The sequence below is a fragment of the Tenrec ecaudatus genome, chromosome 10 (assembly GCF_050624435.1).
Source record: "Tenrec ecaudatus isolate mTenEca1 chromosome 10, mTenEca1.hap1, whole genome shotgun sequence".
Taxonomy (NCBI): domain Eukaryota; kingdom Metazoa; phylum Chordata; class Mammalia; order Afrosoricida; family Tenrecidae; genus Tenrec; species Tenrec ecaudatus.
Window position 1 is genome coordinate 143,116,452 of NC_134539.1, and position 20,879 is coordinate 143,137,330.

Below are 20,879 nucleotides of genomic sequence, written 5' to 3' on the forward strand. Positions count from 1 at the left end.
CCCCGTCCGCTGCTACCCGTTTTTCACCCCCAGCCCGCTCTGTAGCTAGGCCATGAACACCCTTCACCCCACAGCAATTTCCTGTCAGAGTGTTTGAGGTGGCCGCTAGGCATTTTGTTTTAAGGTCGGGCGCTCTCGCGCCGTCAGCGAGCATTGCCCCTAGCCCCTAGGCCCCGCCCTTCGGCCCGCGCTCCGCACTGCGCATGTCAGGCTAGTGTTCCCCTCCCCCGCTCAGCAACGGGCCGAGAGGCGGCGACGAAGGGGGCGGAGGAGGAGTGCGGCGAGACGGGGTCCGGCCCGCGCGTACTGCGGGAGGTGGGGTTCTCTTCGCTTCGGCGGTGGTATCAGCTACCGCTGCAGCTGTCGCAGCAGGTTTGTTCGAGGTGGGTCCGGGCTCCCGGCGGCTAACCCTGGGGGACACTTAGAGGCAACTGTGAGGCCTAGCGAAGGCCGGGAAACCGCGGCCTCGCTTAACAAAGAGGCGGAGGAACCTCGGGGCACCGGTGGCCGGGGGGCTGGGAAGGGATGGGAGTGCGACGCTGAGGCCTCGAAGGAGCTTTGCGATCCGGGTCGCCTGGCAGTCCCTCTCGAGGCTCCTGCGACTCTAACTTACCGAGGCCCAGTTGGCGGCTTTCCTGAGTTAGCGCCCTTCGAGCTGGGGAGGAGATGTCCGGCCGCACGGTAGGCGTAGCCACGGGCGGATTCTGATGAAGGCACGCTGCATTTGGTAGATGCAAGCCTTCAACGAGGTGGCCCGAGAGGGAAAAGTGGTCCAATTGAGAGTCTGTAAAGACAGAGGCGGTGATCTTTGAACAGTCTGAGTAGGTCGTTGATTAACTCTATCATCATCCCTCAAACTTCTCAGCCGACCTGCTTGAGATCCTGTATGGTGTGAGTAAATCCTTTATGTGGAGTCGAAAGCATCAGTAATATAAAGGAAAATGGCCCCATTAGTCTCGACGTTTTGGGACCATAGCTTCCTGGTCCTCTTAGTGAAGTTTTCTCCCCCTTGCCCCGCCACCGTTTTATGCTGTCCGTAAAATTCCTCGGGCTTTCCTGTTCTTTGTTGTAAATGACAGGTTCCTGCATTCGCCCCCCTATATGCACCCCCAGAAGCGCTTGGGCTGAAGGACATAGACTCTGTCTTCATTTACTTTAACTTTACAGAGCCCAGCCTAGTTCTGGCATGTGAGCGATCAGTACACGTTCTATACAAGAAATTAGTATTTAGACTTTTATTGGTGAAAAAATATGTGTTGTGATCTTTTTTAAAGTAACATGGGTATTGTGTGCTCTTCTCTGTAATTGGTTATTTTAAAAATACTGTTTTTAATAGTGACTGCAATATATATTTCTTAGAGCTGTTCTAGGTGCAAAGGATAGGTTTGTGTTCCTTGCTGTCATGAAACTTACCTGCTAGTGGAGGAAAGAGACACTAAAATTATACTGTATTAGAAAATGATTAGTGCCACACAAATAACAGATTGGAAAAGTGCAGGGGAGATGATAGGGCAATTTGAAACTGGTTAGAAAAGCACTCACAAGACACCAAACCAAACTCACTGCCATCAAATAAATTCTGACTAATGGCGACCCTGTACTGCCCCTCTCCCCTGTGAGTTTTTGAGACTCACTCTTAACAGGAGATGAGGGTTTGTTTGTGCTTTGGGAGTATCTGGGATAAGGGATGTTCCGGAGAGGCAACAGCAAGCACAAAGGCCTTCTGAAGGTCTGTTGGTTGGCACAACAGTAAAGAGACCAATGTGTTTGGAGCATTGGGTGCACAGGAAGGAGTAGTAGGAGGTCAGGTGAGCAGCGAAGGGACTGGGTAAACAGCCTGGGCCTGTAAGCTATTGTGAGACTTTAACTTGTACTCTGAATCATACCGGAGGGTTTGGGGCAGAGAAATGATCAGACTTGGATTGTAATAATTTAGCAGATTACATGGCAGAAGCCAGTTCTTTGTACATAATAGAGTTTTGTTAAATTGATACTCTTTAGTGACACTCTACTTTCTTTAAGCCAGCAGAGGAAAACGGTTGCTCTTAAAATAAAAATAATCAGACAGTTATTTATTTGGCTTTAGAAGAAAGTAATAAAATTCTTGGGTTTTATGTATAATAGATTCCCATTTAGGACCTGACCACATATAGTTGGCCTTCCTGTTCATGGGTTCCACATTCAGGGTTTTAACCAACCTTGGATAGAAAATTCTGGGGAAGTGGGGGAGAAGCAACTATATGGTCAAAGCAGCCCTTCAAGGGCTAAGAGGGAGCATGAAGTGCTATTTACATAGCTTTTAGCTAGTATTAGGTATTATATGTAATGGATATAAAGTATATGGGTTGTCTGTGCCATTTTATATGAGGGACTTGAGTGTCTATGAATTTCAGTGCCCATGGGAAGTACTAGAAAAAAACTGCCCTCTTAGGCTGTGCCCAGGGATGACAGTGTAGTGTGTGAGAAGCTCTCAAGGCAGCTTGTTAGGTAGAGCGGAGGCTAATCATCTGTCATTAGAACTCTTTCTCCCACTCCCTAAAAAACACGAGTGATAGGTAATGTGATTTACACAGTTAATAGAATTTTAGTCTATTTTAAAAGTCATAAATTATATCTTGATTGTGCACCACTGCCCAGACCACAGACTCTTAAGACCCCAGGTGCTATACCTTTTGCAGACTCTAGCCAGATCGTTTTTCTTGGGTTCCATGGTTATTGCTTCTTTCTAGTCTTTGCTAGTTCTATTCTTCCTCCCTTGAATGGCTTCTTCCTTTGAGCTGGGTAGCCATTTGTAGTTTTCCATGCAAGGCTGGCACTTAGGAAGCCAACCTTTACTTCTCCAGCTCATACTGATTGCTGACATCTTCAGGATTGTGTGGCACTTGTGTTTGAAATCCTTGAGTTGAAATATCTGAGCTATCTGGCTTGATATATTCTCTGTTTACTAGTAGAGAAATTGATTCTTGAAATAATACAATAAACAGCGACAGCTGGCATGTAGCACTTATTGTGTGCTAGGCTTTCTTCTAGGTGTATTTTATAATTTTAAAAATAATTTTTATACCAATACTGTGAGGTAGATGATACTTACCATTTTACCAAAGAGGAAACTGAGGCTCAGAAGGTAAGTAACCTCCTTAAGGTTTGCATCAAGTTAGTGGCAAGAGCTTAAGTTGGAACATAGTCTGGTTTCATATTTTGTGTACTTTACTGGTTTTTTTGTTAGGTTGTTTTACTACATTAAGCATCCTGGTGCTTAGAACCATACCAAATGGTACTTGATTTTATCTTACCTTGAGTTTTTTTTTCATCGAAATTCTAAATCTTCTTGAAGATCCTGTATTTGAATGAAAATGAGTATATATTTTAGAAGACATGGGAGATAAAAAATGAGCAAGCCATTTCTTTACTCATGAAACATGTTGAGTTGGCAAGATGGAATATGAAAGCCAGTAAACTAGTTGTCATCGAGTAACTCATGGTGACTCCATGTACAGGGTTTTTAAGGTTGGAAAAGGACAAGTTTGGGGAATATCTTCGATTTTCCACAGAAGCAGAACCAGGATGTATATGGAGAGTAAGGAATAGACTCATGTGGTTGTAACAGGCTGGTAAGTGGTACTGATGGGTAAGTATCTGTAAGGTCAATGGTTCAAACCCACTGTCAGCTCCCATAAAGACTTCCAACTTTGGAAACGCTACATTTAAGTCTATATGATAGCAGCCGGTTGGTTTGAATCACTGACCTTAACAGTTAGCTAAGTGCATACATAACCCACTATGCCACCAGCAACTTAAATTCAAGTTGATTCTGACTTACCATCTGCCCCTGTGGTTTTCCAAGACTGTAACTCTTTACAGGAATAGAAAGCCCTGTCTTTCTCCCATGGAGTGGCTGGTGGTTGGAACTGCTGACCTTGCAGTTAGCAGCCCATGGAGTAACCAAAGCTCCATGAGGGCTCCACTGGGCCCCCAGTACTCCCTTTGCAGAGGTTTTTCTGATTTAATCACATTTCCTACTTTGCAGCAGTGTCTAAACTAATGTTTAGCCAAACTCCTGAGCTCCATAGCCTAGCCAAGTTGATACTTAAAACTAACTGTTCCAAGAAGGGAGATGCCTGTGGGTCAGAACCATGCCTGCTCACAGTTCTAGGAGTTGGGATTTGAGGTGACCTTTGAAGGAAAGATAGAACTCTAGCGCAGGTAGATACAGTGAGAAATGTGAGAAAGAAATCCATGACAAGAGGTTTCCTTGGAAGATAAGGTGTGTGAGGAGATCCTGAGGTATGAATGGAAAAGTAGTTGTTGCCATAGTGAAGGATCTCATAGCGACCTCACATAGGAAATATGGAGAGCTCTTGACTGGATCAGAAGTATGTGTGAAGATTTGGGGCCAAGATCTGGAAGAAGAGGGTTCTTGATGAGCATCAGAAGGCCCATCTTCTCTTTGGATAAGACAGTCCTAGTTACATGGCCCAAGGAGGTTGACATTTACTTTCCTACTTGACTATGTCTCTGACTCACCATTCGCTGTTTTATGCTTTATAGGGCCGTGGCGCAAACATGAAGAAGTATTTGCTGGTTGTAGACCTCTGGATACATTTCCCCTTGACTCTACTAGGGGTCGGTGGACTCTGAAGTAAACTTGAAAATGAAAATAAAACTACCATAGTTTGATTTATAAATTTGTAAACGAATATTATTCAGACAAGGAATAATATATATATTATAATAATATATTTATGGCTCTTGAATAGTTTTTTCATTTGTTGTGAGGAGTAGCATTGGCTCTTATATCTCAAGTTTGCTGACGTCTGGGATAGACAGGGCCGCTGCAGGAGGGGGTCACTGTCCAGTGTTATGCATCCGTCTCTATAGAGGCCTCAGTCACCATGTGTCTGTAACAGCTTACCTCCTGCTCTGCCTTATTTCACCGCAGTTTTACTCCCTGAAAATAGGTATCTGATTCATAGACGGTTTTTGTTTTGTTTTGCATTGCCTTTTCTGTTTGTCCGTGAGGGTGAGTTCTTCAGCACCTAGAATAAGCACTCAGTACATTCAGAACTAGTGGCCACTCCAGGAGTGAGTGATGTGTTGACTGGAGGACACCAGAGAGACTTATTAGGAAATTATTTTAGTGGTGAAGATGGGGGTGAAAGAGAAGTGAGATGGAGGGAGAACGGCTAGAGTAGCCTCAGTGGTACTGGTTACATAATTGAAAACAAGCCATTGGCAACTGAGTTGGTTCTGACTCACTGTCCCCGTGTGTATCGGAGTAGAATTCTCCCTAGGGTTTTCTGTGGCTGATATTTCAGAAGTCGATCTTCCAGGTCTTTCTTGATTCAACTGCCAACCTTCTCCTGAGGCAATAGATATGTGAATCTTTTGCTCTACCTAGTGACTGAGAGCGCCTGAAAAGCCAAAGCTGTTATGGAGCCAGTTCTGACTTGGGACCTTATAGGACAGTAGAACTGCCCCTTTGGGTTTCTGAGACCGTAACTCGTTATGGGAACAAAAAACTTTATCTTTCTCCCTGAGCATCGAAGAAGTGGTTATTAGTTGCTTTAAAGTAACAAGACCCCACGTGGTTTGTTCTCATTAATGCAAATGATTACTATTGACGTTTGGCTTGTGCTTCTATTGACAGCTCATTTTTTTCAAACAAAACATTATTTTTAAAGAAAGGGAGAAAGAACAGTATCCTAGAATGCTTGTATTCCAGAGTAAGGACTAAGGCCAAGTCAGTAACATAGTTCCCTTGTCAATTGAAATAATAAAAACCCTAAAATACATATGCAAATGGGATTCTTAGACTTTAATTTTTAGTGTTACTTTTAATGAAGTCTGTGAATATAATTTCCTCCTTATGCACTGAAATGAATGGGTGGTTTTTTGTTTTTTACCACTTTTATCAATTTGAGAGGAGCCCTGGTGGTACCATGGTTAAAAAGTACTCATCTGCTAAGCCAGAAGTTCAGTGGTTCAAACCCTCTGGCCACCCCCATGAGAAGGCTGTGGCATCTGCTTCCATAAAGATTAGATGCATTTATCTTTAGAATCTTGGAAACCTTTGAGGGTGGTTTACTCTGTTCTTTATGGTCGCTGGGAGGCAGAATTCACTCTGTAGCAGTGGGTTTGGTGTTGTAGATTTCAGAAGTATTTATGGAGGCAGAAAAGTTTCTGAAGCTCTTTGAGTTTGCTAGCTTGATGGGAAGGGTGTCCTAGGCGTATTGTTAAAATCTGAGAGAAAGGTTGAAAAGGAGTTTTCAGCAGATTAAAATAACAAGAATATAGGTAATTTTTTAATATGCTCATTAGGTTTTGACTTGATTATCAACTGGTATAAGTCTCTTTGTCCCAGCAATATTTGCTTAGAGAACGTAAATTAATTTTATCAGTCTGAGCAGAGAGTACTTTGGATGTGTTATCAGTAGAGACCAGCCTCTGGAGAACATCATGCTTGGTGAAGTAGAGGGGCATCAAAAAAAGAGGAAGGCCCCCAATGAGCTGGGTTGACAGGTTGATAGGAGCCAGTTGTGAGGATGGCGCAGTACTGGGCAGTGTTCCACTGTGTTGGACAGAGGGTTGCTATGAGTCGGAAACGACTAGATGGCACCTAACAATAATAAGCAGAGAGCTAGTTGTTTTTCTTTTCTTTTTTATTTATTTATTTTTTCTTTTCTTTTTTAGAATTCATAAAACCAAGTAGTAATTACATTGGCTATCTTTTGTTATGTCAACTGTAATTGTCTAATAATGGTGATTGTCAAGGGTAAATAGTCATACATGACTATTAATAGCAGAGAAAGCTCTTAAGAGAGTAAGACATTAATAGTGCATTAAGGATCTAGCATAGATTTAATTAGGAAGGCTGATGGCACTAGATAACAAGGTGTGGAGTTATGGAAGACCGTGCTTTTCACAACTAGGATGATTTTAAAGAACCTAATACATGACATTGATTGACTCATTTAATTACTACCTATATGAGCTAATGTCTAGTAGTCCAACCAAGCCAGTTGCCATCAAGTCAAAGCTGGCTTATGGCGACCCCATATGTGTGGTAGAGTAGAACTGTGCTCTGTAGAGTTTTCATGGGCCAATTTTTGGGGAAGTAGATCACCAGGCCTTTCTTCTGAAGTGCCTCTGGGTGAACTAGAACCTCCAGCCTTTCAGTTACCAGCCATGTGCATTAACTATTTGTGCCAACCAGTGAGAGTTATAGAGGTCAATTATTTGACCTTGCAAGAGGCAAAAGGGGGGTATGGCAGTGTGTTCTAGAGCCACCAGTGGAAGAGTTGGGGGCCCTAAAGATGTTCTTGGTCCCTTTTTAGTTGGTCCCAGTCTCTGAGGAGTGCAGGAAATGTGCTGCATGTGTTCATTCTCCATCTTGCTGTGTCTGAAAGCCAGCAAGTAGCTGTTGGTTGCCCCATATCACACTGCCTGTTTATGTCAAAAGCTGAATTAAAAAAACCCAAATGTTTGATTTATTTCTCTGTATTTTGAGCTCTTTGGTTTTTTAGTAGGAATAATTTATATATATTGTCAGGGAGCCCCGGAATTGCTGTTTGGGTAAATATTGGGTGCAAAGTTGGCAGTTCAAATCCCCCAGCTGCTCCTTGGGAGAAGAATGAGGCTCCATAAAGATTTATAGCTTTGGAAATTCAGTGTAGTGTTGCTATGAGTTGGAACCAAGTTGATGGCAGTGAGTTTGGGTTTGGTTTTTTACTGGTTGTTTCATTGATTTGCTCTGACTTAGAGTGACTTCATGTAGAATAAGAGTCATTGTCCAGTCCCGTACCAAGTTCACAGTCATTGGTATGGTTGAGTCCACTATTGGCAGTCATTGTGTCGGATGATAGGATGTTATGATCCCTAGGATTTTATTTGGATTATTTTTGGTAGTAGATACCCAGGCTTTTCTTTTTAGTCTGTCTTGATCTGGAAACTACGTAAATCTCTCTACCTTGGTGACTCTGCTAGTGTTTGAAAGACTAGTGGTATAGTGTCCAGCATTATAGCAACCCACCAGCTACTGCATAACACTGGATGGTGGTTTGTATCCAAACTCAATCCTTTCCTCCGGTCATCGGCTCATGAGGACAAATTATTTTCTTGTTAAAGGTTTTGATCTTATCTCTCTTGAGTCACTTCTAGGACCTCATTCCTGTGAGTTTCCTGTCCCCTGCCATCTTCAGCTTTTCTGTTGGCTTTTCCCCTTCAGCATGTGAACATATCTAAAATATCCCCTTAAAAGCATAACTCCTCTGGTAATGCCTCCTCTGAACTTCTTCACCCTCTACCGCCTCTTCACTGTCCTGCCTCAGCCCTGCAAGGAGCCTTCTGCCCCTACTGCTTCCTGGAGCTGGTGCCTGGCTGCCTTCTGGTTCTGAGACTTCTCTCTCAGAAGTATGTTGTGGTCAACTATAAATAACAAAAAGCTGCCCTTTTAACAGCTATAAGGTAACAGTCCAGTGACATGTATGACAACCCTTCATGTTCTGCTGTCATCATCAGCTTGAATCTACTTACAAAACTTCCCCAAACCGAACCTGAGTAACCCATAAGCAACAACTCTGCACTCACTGTTCTTGTCTCTGCAGTTGCCGAGTCTCACTAGTCCACCTAGGTGAAATTATCTAGTAGCTGTCCTTTGGTGTCTGACATGTCACTCGGCAGGTTTTCAAGGTTTACCCAGGCGTAGTACAGCTTAGAACTCTGTAACTAAAGAGTACTTTGTTGTGTCGTGTCTGTTGATGGACTATTGATTGGGTGGTCATTGCTGTGGCTGTTGTGAATGGTGCTGCAGTGAGTGTGTACCAGTATATGTTTAAATCCCTGCTTCCCTGGGGTCAGCTCACAGTCACTGACCTTGATGCCAGTGCTGCCTACTCTCAGCGTTTCAAAAGCACCGATCTAAAGGTCGACTTTTCATGTAAAATTACGATTCCTTTTGGTCAGCAGAGGAGTCCTGCTCTGTGCAATGGGCTAAAAAGCCTTAATAACTGAAGAGTCAGCAGTTTGAAACTCCCCACTGCTGCTCCGTGGGAGAAAGATGCGGCATTCTTGGCTCTGTCCTGCTGGGGTTGCAAGAGTTGGAGTCTACTGGTGGCATTGGGATGACCAGCAGAGTGGAGTTTTGTTTGGTGTATGTGTGGTGCTGCAGTCCAGGCTAGTTGCCTGGGCTTGCCTGTGCTTCTGGACATGGCTTGGGTCAGATGCACCTTAGTCCTCAAGGTGGTATGGTCCACTTACATAAAGCTGTGATAAATGCAGGTACCGGTAGTTAGGAAGTAATTTATCAAAATGATAACAGCAGTTATGTGATTTCCTTCCTTGGGCTGTAGTTTACCATTTATAATGGAAATGTTTAGTATGGGGTTTGAAACCCGTGGGAACAAGAGTTCCAAAAACAGATTTATGCCAGGAACAAGATGACACTGTTGAAGGGACCCAGGCACTCACTGCTGTCAAGTCTTGCCAATTTATAGCGACCCTGCAGGACAGGGTAGAACTGTCCCTGTGAGTCTCCAAGACTGTAACTCTTTACAGGAGTAGAAAGACCATCTCCTTTGGAGGCACTGGTGATTTTGAACTGCTGACCTTATCGTGAGCAGCCCAACACATAACCACTGTATCACCACTGTACCGCCAGGTCTCCAGGGAAGGCAGTAGTCAAGAAATAAAATTATTACATCCGGCACATCTGCTCCCCAAAAATAAAATAAAAGGTTTTAGGGTACAGATAAAACCCAGTGTCCATGTGGAACGAGGAGGGAGAGGGTCATTGCCTACTGCAGAGCCCCTGCTGGGACTACAGTGAGGAGGCTGCAAGGCATAGGCGCCAGAGGTTAAAAGCATGTCCCTGAGAGGTTAGGAGCAGGGCTGCGAGTCAGGATCTGCCCCTGTGGGGCTCCCCCCGCATCCTCACCCCCCACCCCCTTTCTGGCTGTCTTGCAGGAACAGGCATTTCTTGCTGTATCCCTGGCAGAATGGGAGAAAAGTTAGTGGGAGGGTCAATGAGGAGGAGCATTGGTTTAAAGTTAGAGGGGGCTGAACTGCGTCGTTCCCAACCCCCCACTCCACCCCCGCCTGCCCGCACCTATGCAGTACTTGAAGGCTGGCAAAGAGGTTGTCCAGTGAGAATGATGACCTTCAGTAAGCTGATCGTGATATACAACAGCAAAAAGGACTGAAGAAACTCTGAAATGGAGTCAAGAGATGAAAGTGATCAGTTAAAAAGTTAGTTGAACAGCATGGACCTGATGATTGGATTCCTTCTCCACAACTTAAAAATCATTCCGATTTTCAGTGCCAGCATCAATGGCAAAACCTTTTAAATCCAGAATCGATAAAGGGTCCCTGGACTAAAGATCGGCTGGTTATGAATTTGTTCAGAAATAGGGACCAATAAGATGGTCTTTAGTTACGAAGCATTTAAAAAGGAGAATCTGCAAGTAGTGTAGAGAAAGATGGCAGGCATAATGTCTGAATCCTGTGGTCAGAAATCTTCCTGGACAGGAGAGGTGCACATGTAAGCAGTTGGGAAATTGTTGGGCAGAAATAGCTAAACTACTTCCTGGAAAGACTGATAATTCTCTCAAAAATCCTTGGAATTCAACACGAAAAAACTGCAACAGGAGAGGTACTTACAGGACGGAATCAAATCAGAACGAGCTTCATCAAAACTTCAAACCAAACCTTGTGTGACTATGGATCATTTGCACACCCAGAATCAGTTTTGCACACTTGTTCAGGCGTACATTTTTAATAACCTTTATTATTTAAAAATGTATTTAATTGCTGTATAGAAAAATAATTCATTTCTTGAGGTAACCAGAGCATACTGCAAGAGGGCAAGCCGTATTTAAGTTACTTAATTGTAAAAATGTGCCAAAACTTACTGTTGTTATTGGTGGAGATTTATCTCCATTTGTTTTATTGATAAGTATTTTGGAAAAAAAACTTTAAAATGTTTCTTGTCATATAAATCGTATATAGCCTTAAGAAAACATGTACATTTCCTAACTGCAATATTTCACATCTTTATTCCTGATTCAGAGCCAGTCGTTACCTGGGCTTTAATACGCCATTGTCATTTCCAAGGACTCCTGGTGACACTTTGGGCTGCTAACTAGAAGTTTAGTGGTTTCAACCCACCAGCTGCTCCCCAAGAGAAAGCTACGCAGTCTGTTTGTGTGTGTAAGGTTTACAACCTTGGTGACTGTAGGCGGTATCGCTCGGTCTCCAAGTCAGAAATGACTCGACAGCAGTGCTCCCACCCTTTTGTTATTATAGTTGTCATTGGAGATTATTTTTATGTGGTTGTAATACTGTTTATCTAGGAGAGATGATATTTACAGAAATAAGCGCAAAAACAGCCAAAATGACTCAAGCCATCATTTTGGAGTGGGGCAAATAATTGGTTCTCTCAGTGGCATTCAACTTTGATCTTTCCACTACTATTCAAGAAATTGGCCGGCATCAGTCTTTGTTTAGACTAGTTCATTAAAGTTCAGATTATGCAAACTCAGCCAAAAAAAAACCCTCTTTATAAAGTGCTGAAAACCAAAGGTAGACACTGACTACGGAAGACAGGAAGAATTGATGTGTTTGACTTAGGATCATGGTGAAGGATATTCTTGGACTGGCAGTAGCACAGGAGCCCTGGTAGTGCCATGGTTTAAGCATTTGGCTGCTAATCAAAATGTGTAAGCCGCTGTGTGAAAGATTAAGTAGTTGGCTTCCTTATGGAGCAGTTACAGTCTGTCGTAAAGCGTTATTCTGAGTCAGCACTAACTCGATAGCCGTGCATTTGGGTTTAGCCAGAAGAATGAACAAATCTGTCTTTTAAGAGCTATAGCCTGAATTCTCCTTAGTAGTGAAGATGATGAGATTTCATCTCACATGCTTTGGACATGTCATCAGGAGGGACCAATCTGGAGAAGGACATCATGCTTGGTAAAATAGAAGGTTTGCAGTAAAGAGGAAGGACCATCGATGAGATGGATTGACATTGGCTATAACAATAGGCTCAAATATAACAACAATTGTGAAGAGAGTATGGGATTGGGCAGTGTTTGATTCTGTCATACATAATGATCACTTCTGGTTAAAACCAACTGGAAGGTACCTAACAACAAGCAATGATTAGATGTTTAAAATGTAATTATTTCCATTTTCTTTTGACTACGCAATCACATTAAAATTTTTTTTGGTGTTTTTTTTTTTTTTACATCAGGGGCTCTTACAACTCTTATCACAATCCATACATATACATTCATCAATTGTATAAAGCACATCCGTACATTCTTTGCCCTAATCATTTTCAAAGCATTTGCTCTCCACTTAAGCCCTTTGTATCAGGTCCTCTTTTTTCCCCCTCCCTCCTCGTTCCCCCCTCCCTCATGAGCCCTTGACAATTTATAGATTGTTATTTTGTCATATCTTGCCTTATCTAGAGTCTCCCTTCCCCCCCTTCTCTGCCGTCCATCTCCCAGGGAGGAGGTCACATGTAGATCCTTGTAATCAGTTCCCCCTTTCCAACCCACTCACCCTCCACTCTCCCAGCATCGCCCCTCACACCCCTGGTCCCGAAGGTATCATCCACCCTGGATTCCCTGTGCCTCCAGCTCCCATATGTACCAGTGTACAACCTCTGCCCTATCCAGTCCTGCAAGGTAGAATTCAGTTCATGGTAGTTGCGGGGAGGAAGCATCCAGGATCTGGGGGAAAGCTGTATTCTTCATCAGTACTACATCGCACCCTGACTGATCCATCTCCTCTCCTAAACCCCTCTGTAAGGGGATCTCAAGTGGCCGACAAATGGGCTTTGGGCCTCCACTCTGCACTTCCCCCTTCATTCACTATTATATATATAATATATATATATATATATATATTTTTTGCATGATGCCTTATACCTGGTCCCTGTGGCACCTTGTGAGCGCACAGGCTCGTGTGCTTCTTCCGTGTGGGCTTTGTTGCTTCTGAGCTAGATGGCCACTTGTTCACCTTCCACATTTAAATTTTTACTCTAAGACAATAATTAAAGATTTGCATGGAGATAAAGATGAAATGACATGTTTCTTAACAAAATATATTTACTGACAATGGAAGATGAGCACAAAATAATCACTAGGTGAAGAAATTGGCTCACTGAAACAATGTACTGTGTGGTTTCTTTTTAAATTTTATCTATGTACATTTGCAAAGAAAAAACAGCAATAAAATTATGTATCTGAGGGAGAGAATTCCAAGTAGAAAACACAAATTTTAAAATGTTGTGCTGTTTTGCTTTCTGAGTTTAGTTTCTGTATAAACGTTAGGCAACTATCATTAAAATACAGTACCTTCACACCAAGACTAAGGTATTTGTAAACTGGTCCTATAGATCAGCTATTGACATCTCTCCTTAAGCTAACTGGGTATTTCAGGGAACATCTCTCGGTGGTGGGGTTGGTTGCCATCGCGTCACAGGGACCTAATAGAATAAAACCTTGCCTCGTCCTGTGCCATCTTCATGGTAGTTTGAGTCCCATCGTGAGCTGCAGTGTCAGTGGTTGTCACTGAAGATTTCCTTATTTTTGTTGGTCCTTTACTAGGGAGTCTCCAATACAAACAAGAAAAAAGCTCTGCTGGGCTGAGCTTTCATAGTATGCTCCCCTCCCACCAGGTGAGCATCAAGCAACTTGCTCTGAGTTTAGTGCACCCAGTGGCATTGCCTGGGAAGGTTCTCTGTGGTCATAGTGATTTTTTTTCATAAAAGCAGCTTTACTCAAAACCTCATTTTTTGTGTGATGGCTGATTTAAGAGAAGAGTGTGCAGCTGTGAAATTTTGTTTCATGCTCTGGAAAAATGCCGTAGAAATTGTTGTGATGTTGAACAAAGGTTACAAGGACAGCGCTATGGAAAAATTTGTTCTGAGTTGTTTCAAAAAAGGTAAATGTTGATTGATGACAAACCTCGTTCTGGATGTCCATCAACTTGTCTCATGGATGAAAATGTCGGCAAAATTTGTGCACTTGTGCTTGAAGACTGACAATGCTCCACTGAAGAGATGAGGACGTTTTCTGGATTATCTTGGAGATCTGTTCAGTGAATTTTAACGGAAGAGTTGGGAATGAAAAGGGTGACGGCGAAATTTGCGCCTCGGGTTCTGGTGGTTGTTAAATCATTTTATTGGGAGCTCGTACAACTTATCACAATCCATCCTTCCATCTATTGTGTCAACCACATTTGTACATTTGTTGCCATCATCATTCTCAAAACATTTTCTTTCTACTTGAGCCGTTGGTATCAGCTCCTCATTTTCCCCTCCCTCCCTGTCCCCCCTCCCTCAAGAACTCTTGACAATTTATAAATAATTATTATTTTGTCATGTCTTACGACGTCTCTCTTCATCTACTTTTCTGTTGTTTGTCCCCCAGGGAGGGGGTTATACGTAGCTCCTTGTGATTAGTTCCCCCTTTCTCCCCCACCTTCCCCTTACTCTCCTGGTATCACTACTCTCAATATTGGTCCTGAGGGGTTTATCTGTCCTGGATTCCACGTCTTACTTATACCAGTGTATATCCTCTGGTTTAGCCGGATTTGTAAGGTGGCATTGAGATCATGATAGTTGGGGAGGTGGGGGGAAGCATTTAGGAACTAGAGGAACGTTGTATGTTTCATCATTGCTACACTGCAACCCTGACCTGTCTAGCTTGTCTCCTCCCTGCGACCAGTCTGTAAGGGGATGTCCAGTTGCCTACAGATGGGTCTTAGGTCCCCAGTCTGCACTCACTCCCCCTCAGTCACAATGATTTGATTTTTTGTTCTTTGATGCCTGATCCCTGATCCCTTCGACACCTCATGATCATACAGGCTGGTGTGCTTCCTTGTGGGCTTTGTTGCTTCTCAGCTAGATGGCCGCTTGTTTACTGTCAAGCTTTTAAGACCCCAGACGCTATACATCTTTTGGTAGCTGGGCACCATATAACTTCTGGGGTCTTATTTGTTCGTTTGCCAGTTCACAATTTGTTCAAGTATTTGCCAACACTACCATTTGAAATGATCAGTTCTTTAATCTTTTTTCATTATCTAACTTTCAAATGTGTATGAAAACATGGCTCAGTATAAAAATTCATGATCATTCTTTGTTTTCTTGGACAGTGTTCTAGTGCAGTTAGTGTAGCTGAAGGCCTCACATATTCTTTGGAGATACATGTATGTGAACTTTCTACAAAGAGCTGCTCTTTCAAGTGTTGATTTTTTGATTCTTCCAGATATATCAGTTTGGGGACAGTCTGATAGCACCTCTATTTCTCTTGCAGCATGAAAAGAAAAAAATTGGGGAGTGGTGGTACCTGTTTTTGTATAAATACCATGAGAATGAAAAACAAGAGGTTAGGTTTTTCCATCTTGCCATTTTACCTAACACAATGGCTAACAATACAGCGGTTCTCAACCTGTGGGTCGCAACCCCTTTGAGGAGGTCGAACGACCCTTTCATAGGGGTTGCTTGATTCATAACAGTAGCAAAATGAGTGATGAAGTAGCAACGAAAATAATTTTATGATTGGGGGGTCACCACATGAGGAACAGTATGAAAGGGTGGCGGCATTAGGCAGGTGAGATCCACTGCATTAGTACTTTATATACTCGAGTATAAGCCGACCTGAATATCAGCCGAGACACCTAATTTTACCACAAAAATGCATTAAAAATGTGCTGGGAAACTCGGCTTATACAGGAGTATAAACAGTACATTAGATTCCCAGTAACTATTTGTTGTGGTATGTAATAAGATGCTAATTAGCAGTCAAATGCTGCATTTCTATTGAAATTGAAATCTCACAAGCGAATACAATTCTCAATGATTTTGAAAAGATCATTTATTTGAGGTTAAATGAGTATAGTGCGTCTTGACTGCAAGTTACAGCTTTGATTCCAAGATAAAATTTTAGCATAGCAGATTATAGATAGAGGTCAAAAGAGAGATGAGAATTGGTGGGCTGTTTACTCATACACTTAAATTGATGTTAATGCACATTTATCCTTCCAGGTCAGCCATCGGCACCATGAACTGGAATAAAGGTGGTCCGGGCACGAAGAGGGGCTTTGGCTTTGGCGGTTTTGCCATTAGTGCTGGGAAGAAGGAGGAGCCCAAACTCCCTCAGCAGTCCCACAGTGCCTTTGGGGCCACTGGCTCTACGTCAGGATTTGGGAAGTCTACTCTGCCACAGCTCCCGTCTTTCTACAAAATCGGATCGAAGCGGGCCAACTTTGATGAAGAAAATGCGTAAGTTGCTTCCTGTGCTTTGGACTAGTCATTCCGCTGACCAAACCTGCAGCGAAGCAGCCAGAGTTTTTGAGTAATATGATTTCTTTAATAGACTTAGCTCATTGAAATGTTTTGTTCCTAGTAAGGAAATCATTGATCTCTTTCACTTGTATTTTCAGGGAATATAATAGTTGGGTGTTTGTTTATAACTTATTCCTAAAAGGATTTGAGACCATCAGAATTTAAATATGGCTTATTCATGTGGATTTTGGTTTTCGGGATTGCAATCTTTTATTAACACCATAGCAATTGTTTTATAAACATGCAGTTGCCAGAACTGGTAAAATACAGTTTGCCTCAGAACCTAAGCCCCTGACGCTGTTCAGTTGCAGTGCCGTAGAGTGCTAAGGAGCCCTGCTGGTGATGTCAAGGAAGCACTGGGTTGCTGACCAAGATGAGTGGTTCAGAGCCACCAACTGCTCTTAGTGCTCCTGCTTCCTTAAAGATTCCCAGCCTCGGAAGCATAGTGGGTCCTAGTGAGTCAGTGGACTCTATGGGAGTGGGTTATAACAAGTAGGAATTTTTCAGATTTACCCACAGCTTTCAGAAAACATTTATTTATTTTTAATCATTTTATTGGGGGGCTCATACTCATCACAATCCATATATCCATCCATTGTGTCAAGCACATTTGTACATTCGTTGTCCTCATCCTTCTCAAAACATTTGCCCTCCACTGAAGCCCTTGGTATAAGCTCCTCATTTTTCCTCTCCCTCCCTGCTACCCCCTCCCTCACGAACCCTTGATAATTTATAAATTATTACTATTTTGTCATGTCTTACACTGTCCGACATCTCCCTCCCTTCACTCACTTTTCTGTTGTCCGACTCCAAGGGAGGAGGTTATATGTAGATCCTTGTAATCAGTTCCCCCTTTTCTACCCCACCTTCCCTCCACTCTCTGGTATCGCCACTCTCCCCACTGGTCCTGAAGAGATCGTCTGTCCTGGATTCCCTCTGTTTCCAGTTCCTATCTGTACCAATGTCATCTTTCTGGTCTAGTCAGATTTGTAAGGGAGAATTGGGATCATGAGAGTGGGGCAGAACATTTTAAGAACTAGAGGAAAGTTGTATGTTTCATCATTGCTACCCTGCCACCCTATGGGTGTGAGAGCAATCTGGCTGTGATATCTATCACCCCATTGATTGCCAGGGTTGATTCGGCTGATCTGGCTGGCTAGGCGGGTGTCTCCTGTCTCCCTCACCGCTCCATGTGCGCCCCTCCCGAAGCTGCGCGCTCGGTTGAAGAGGACAACCTTCCCTGATAGAAGACCGTCTTTCGGTCAAGGGTGTACGAGTAGCTGCGCTCCCCTGCTAGAACCTCCAAACAAGCCCCAGCAGCATTGTTAAGCTTCAGTTGCTATTTAGTCTAATAGCTATTCATTGTATTGCTGTTGTACTGAGTTTTTAGTGTAAGGTCCAAGCAGCACTTGATTTCAATGTACAACAAGCTTTATAAACATCCTTTTCTATCTAGGCTGTTGGTTAGAAAGTAAATGACCCATTTCCAGACTTTGAAATTGCTTTTTCTGAATTCGTAAGTGTCAGGAATGACACTTTTGTATTGAGCATTTAAACTTTTAATTCTAGATATTTTCTGTAAGTCTTTAGAAAACAGCTCAGAATTTAGGAAATGAGATTTTTGTAAAAAGCTGTGTAGGTGAAAGTTTGTAGAGCAATCAGTTTTTAATTTAACAATTCATGCACATCTTAGTCTGTGACATTGGTTGTTGTCCCATAATGCCAACTCCTCATTTCCATTTCTTAGTTCCCTGTTTGCATTTGTCCAATTTTCCTGCCCCTTTTTAGCTGCTTCACTTCGCTTTTGGGGTAAATCCTGCCTCTTTCGTCTTGTATAATTGAGCTGAGAAGCGTGTTCTTCTAGAGCAGGCGTCCTCAAGCTACAGCCCGCGGGCCACAGGATAGTTCCCCCTTTCTCCCCCACCTTCCCCTTCCCCTCCTGGTATGGCTACTCTCAATATTGGTCCTGAGGAGTTCATCTGTCCTGTACTCCCTGTGTTTCCAGCTTATATCTCTACCCATGTACATCCTCTGGTCTAGCCAGATTTGTAAGGTAGAATTAGGGTCACGATAGTTGGGGGGAGGGAGCATTAAAGAACCAGAGGAAAGCTGTATGTTTCATCAGTGCTACACTGCACCCTGTGCTTCTCCCCATGACCCTCTCTAAAGGGATGTCCAGTTGCTTACAGATTGGCTTTGGGCCCCCACTCCACACTCCCTCCCTCATTCACATTATGATTTTTTGCACTGGGTTTTTGATGCCTGATACCTGATCTCATCGACACATCATGATCACACAGGCTGGTGTGCTTCTTCCGTATGCTTTGTAGACTCCAGATGCTGTCTCTTTTGATAGCCAGGCACCATCAGCTTTCTTCATAGCATTTGCTTATGCACCTGTTTGTTTTCAGTAATCATGTCGGAAGGTGAGTGTCTCAGAGTGCCGGGTGATTAGAACAAAGTGTTCTTTTAAGACCCTCAGACTCCAGATGCTGTCTCTTTTGATAGCCAGGCACCATCAGCTTTCTTCATAGCATTTGCTTATGCACCTGTTTGTTTTCAGTAATCATGTCGGAAGGTGAGTGTCTCAGAGTGCCGGGTGATTAGAACAAAGTGTTCTTTTAAGACCCTCATTGCTATTCACCAGTGTAGGATGTAGAACATTGTTTTTATGGAAGTATATTTTGTCTATGGGCCCGATCCTTGAAGCTCAGGATCTTTGTCGAAAAACAAAACTCACTGCCATCAAGTTAGTACTGACCCATAGTGACCCATTGGATTTCCAAGATTAAAATTGTTTAGGGGAGATGAAAACCCCATCTTTCTCTTGTGGAGCTGCTGGTAGTTTCGAACTGCCAACCATGGGGATCGCTGCCCTAGTCCTAACCACTACACCACCAGGGTTCCTATCAAAGAGGGAATTACTTGGTTTTGACAAAGAGGTTTTTGTCACCGCGTACCACGTGTGTGCACATTACTATATACATAGGTATGTTTGCAGCATGTACAAATGTATGTGTAGGAATGTTCGTTGCCAATCCTATACATGTACATGGGTATACTCCTGTGTGCTCTCCCACCCTTGTTCAGCTTCCATCTTTACATAGGTGTCCACTTCTACCTTTTTAGTTATTACTGTGGCAGGATTGTATATGTGATAGTAACCTCGTTTTCTGCCTTTCATTCTTGCTTAGCTTTCAGTGTTTTCATTTGCTGTGTTGTGTTTTGCTGACTTCTCCCATATGTGCCGTCTTTCCCTTCACCAAAGTTAGCATGTGTCTACTGTTTAGTGATCGTTCCCTCCCATTTCTCTCTGTACCCGGTAACCACCAAAGAATGTTTCCATGTGTAAACCTTTTCTTGACTTTTTGTAATGTCTCATGCAATATTTGCCCTCTTGAGATGGACTTATTTCACAGCAAATGTCCTCCAGGTTCATCCGTGTCATGAGTGTCATGTATCAGTTTGTTAATCCAGTGATCTGTTGATGACAACTCAGGTTATTTTAATCTTTTGTGATTGCAAATAATGACACAATGAACCTAGGTGTACTGTAAAATTTTCTATGGATAATCAAGAGCAAACTAGGTTTTTAATATTTTACACAAAGCCTTGGTTTTTCTACAAATGCATAACTATTTATATATGCTGAAATAGTATAATTTTTATTGACAATTCATCCCTTCTAATAGAATTGGGTATATGATTTGAAAACAAGATATCAAAATGGACAAGAATCTTTCGTGGTTGCTTTCTGGTAGTGCAGTATTAGAATTGTGCTTCTATACTGAAGATAATTAAGTCTCTAACCAATTTCTCAGAGGTCTCTTAATTTGATGTGTGAAGGTTAGATCTTAAAATGGTAACATTATAGTAAACATTTCTGTTCGATGAAAGATTCACTGACCAGAAATCAAATGTTCACTTCTCCTGTCTGCATTTCACTTTCAGATATTTTGAAGATGAGGAAGAAGACTCTAGCAACGTTGAGTTGCCTTACATTCCTGCTGAAAACTCTCCCACCCGCCAGCAGTTCCATTCCAAGCCTGAAGATTCCGACAGTGATGATGACCCTTTGGAGGCTTTCATGGCTGAAGTGGAGGCAAGTGGCAGCTCTTTAGAAGTTTCTTGAAAGTATTCAGCAATTAAAATTCAAGTTAACTTAGTATTTCACTCCTACCTCTGAATTTGTCTTCTAGTCATTTTATTTGAGAATGTTCCTCTACTGTTGTTTCTCAAATATACTTCCACTTGCCTAGCAGTATTTCCAGAGATGATTGGCAGCCTGAAATGTGAACTGTACTCCTTTTCTTCTTAAGTTGTATTTATTATTTAATCTGGAACATTTCAAATATGAAAGAGATCCATCATTGAACTTGATCATGGTCAGTCTGTGTTATCTGACCCCCTTCATGCCTGGTTCTGTTTTGGATTATTTTGAAGCAAATCCCAGACTTACCATTTCACTAATCAGTATTTCTGTACATATCTGTCTAAGATAGCTCTTAAAAACTTACTGGTTTATCATTGTTCC

The 20,879-nt window shown here is 42.6% G+C and overlaps 1 protein-coding gene across 2 annotated transcripts in view; it reads left to right on the plus strand.

Moving 5' to 3' along the window:
* Positions 1–222: 222 nt before the first annotated feature.
* DDX42 (DEAD-box helicase 42) overlaps positions 223–20,879 on the plus strand; it is a 40,171-nt gene continuing 19,514 nt past the window's right edge. Inside the window, exons 1-3 of one of the 2 annotated variants that reach the window (XM_075562064.1) lie at positions 223–372; positions 16,046–16,282; positions 20,297–20,447. In XM_075562064.1, coding sequence (XP_075418179.1) covers positions 16,062–16,282; positions 20,297–20,447 — 372 coding nt within the window. In that variant the 5' untranslated portion in view covers positions 223–372; positions 16,046–16,061. Of the gene's footprint in view, positions 384–16,045; positions 16,283–20,296; positions 20,448–20,879 lie in introns of both variants that reach the window. The other variant, XM_075562065.1, reaches the window with a different exon arrangement.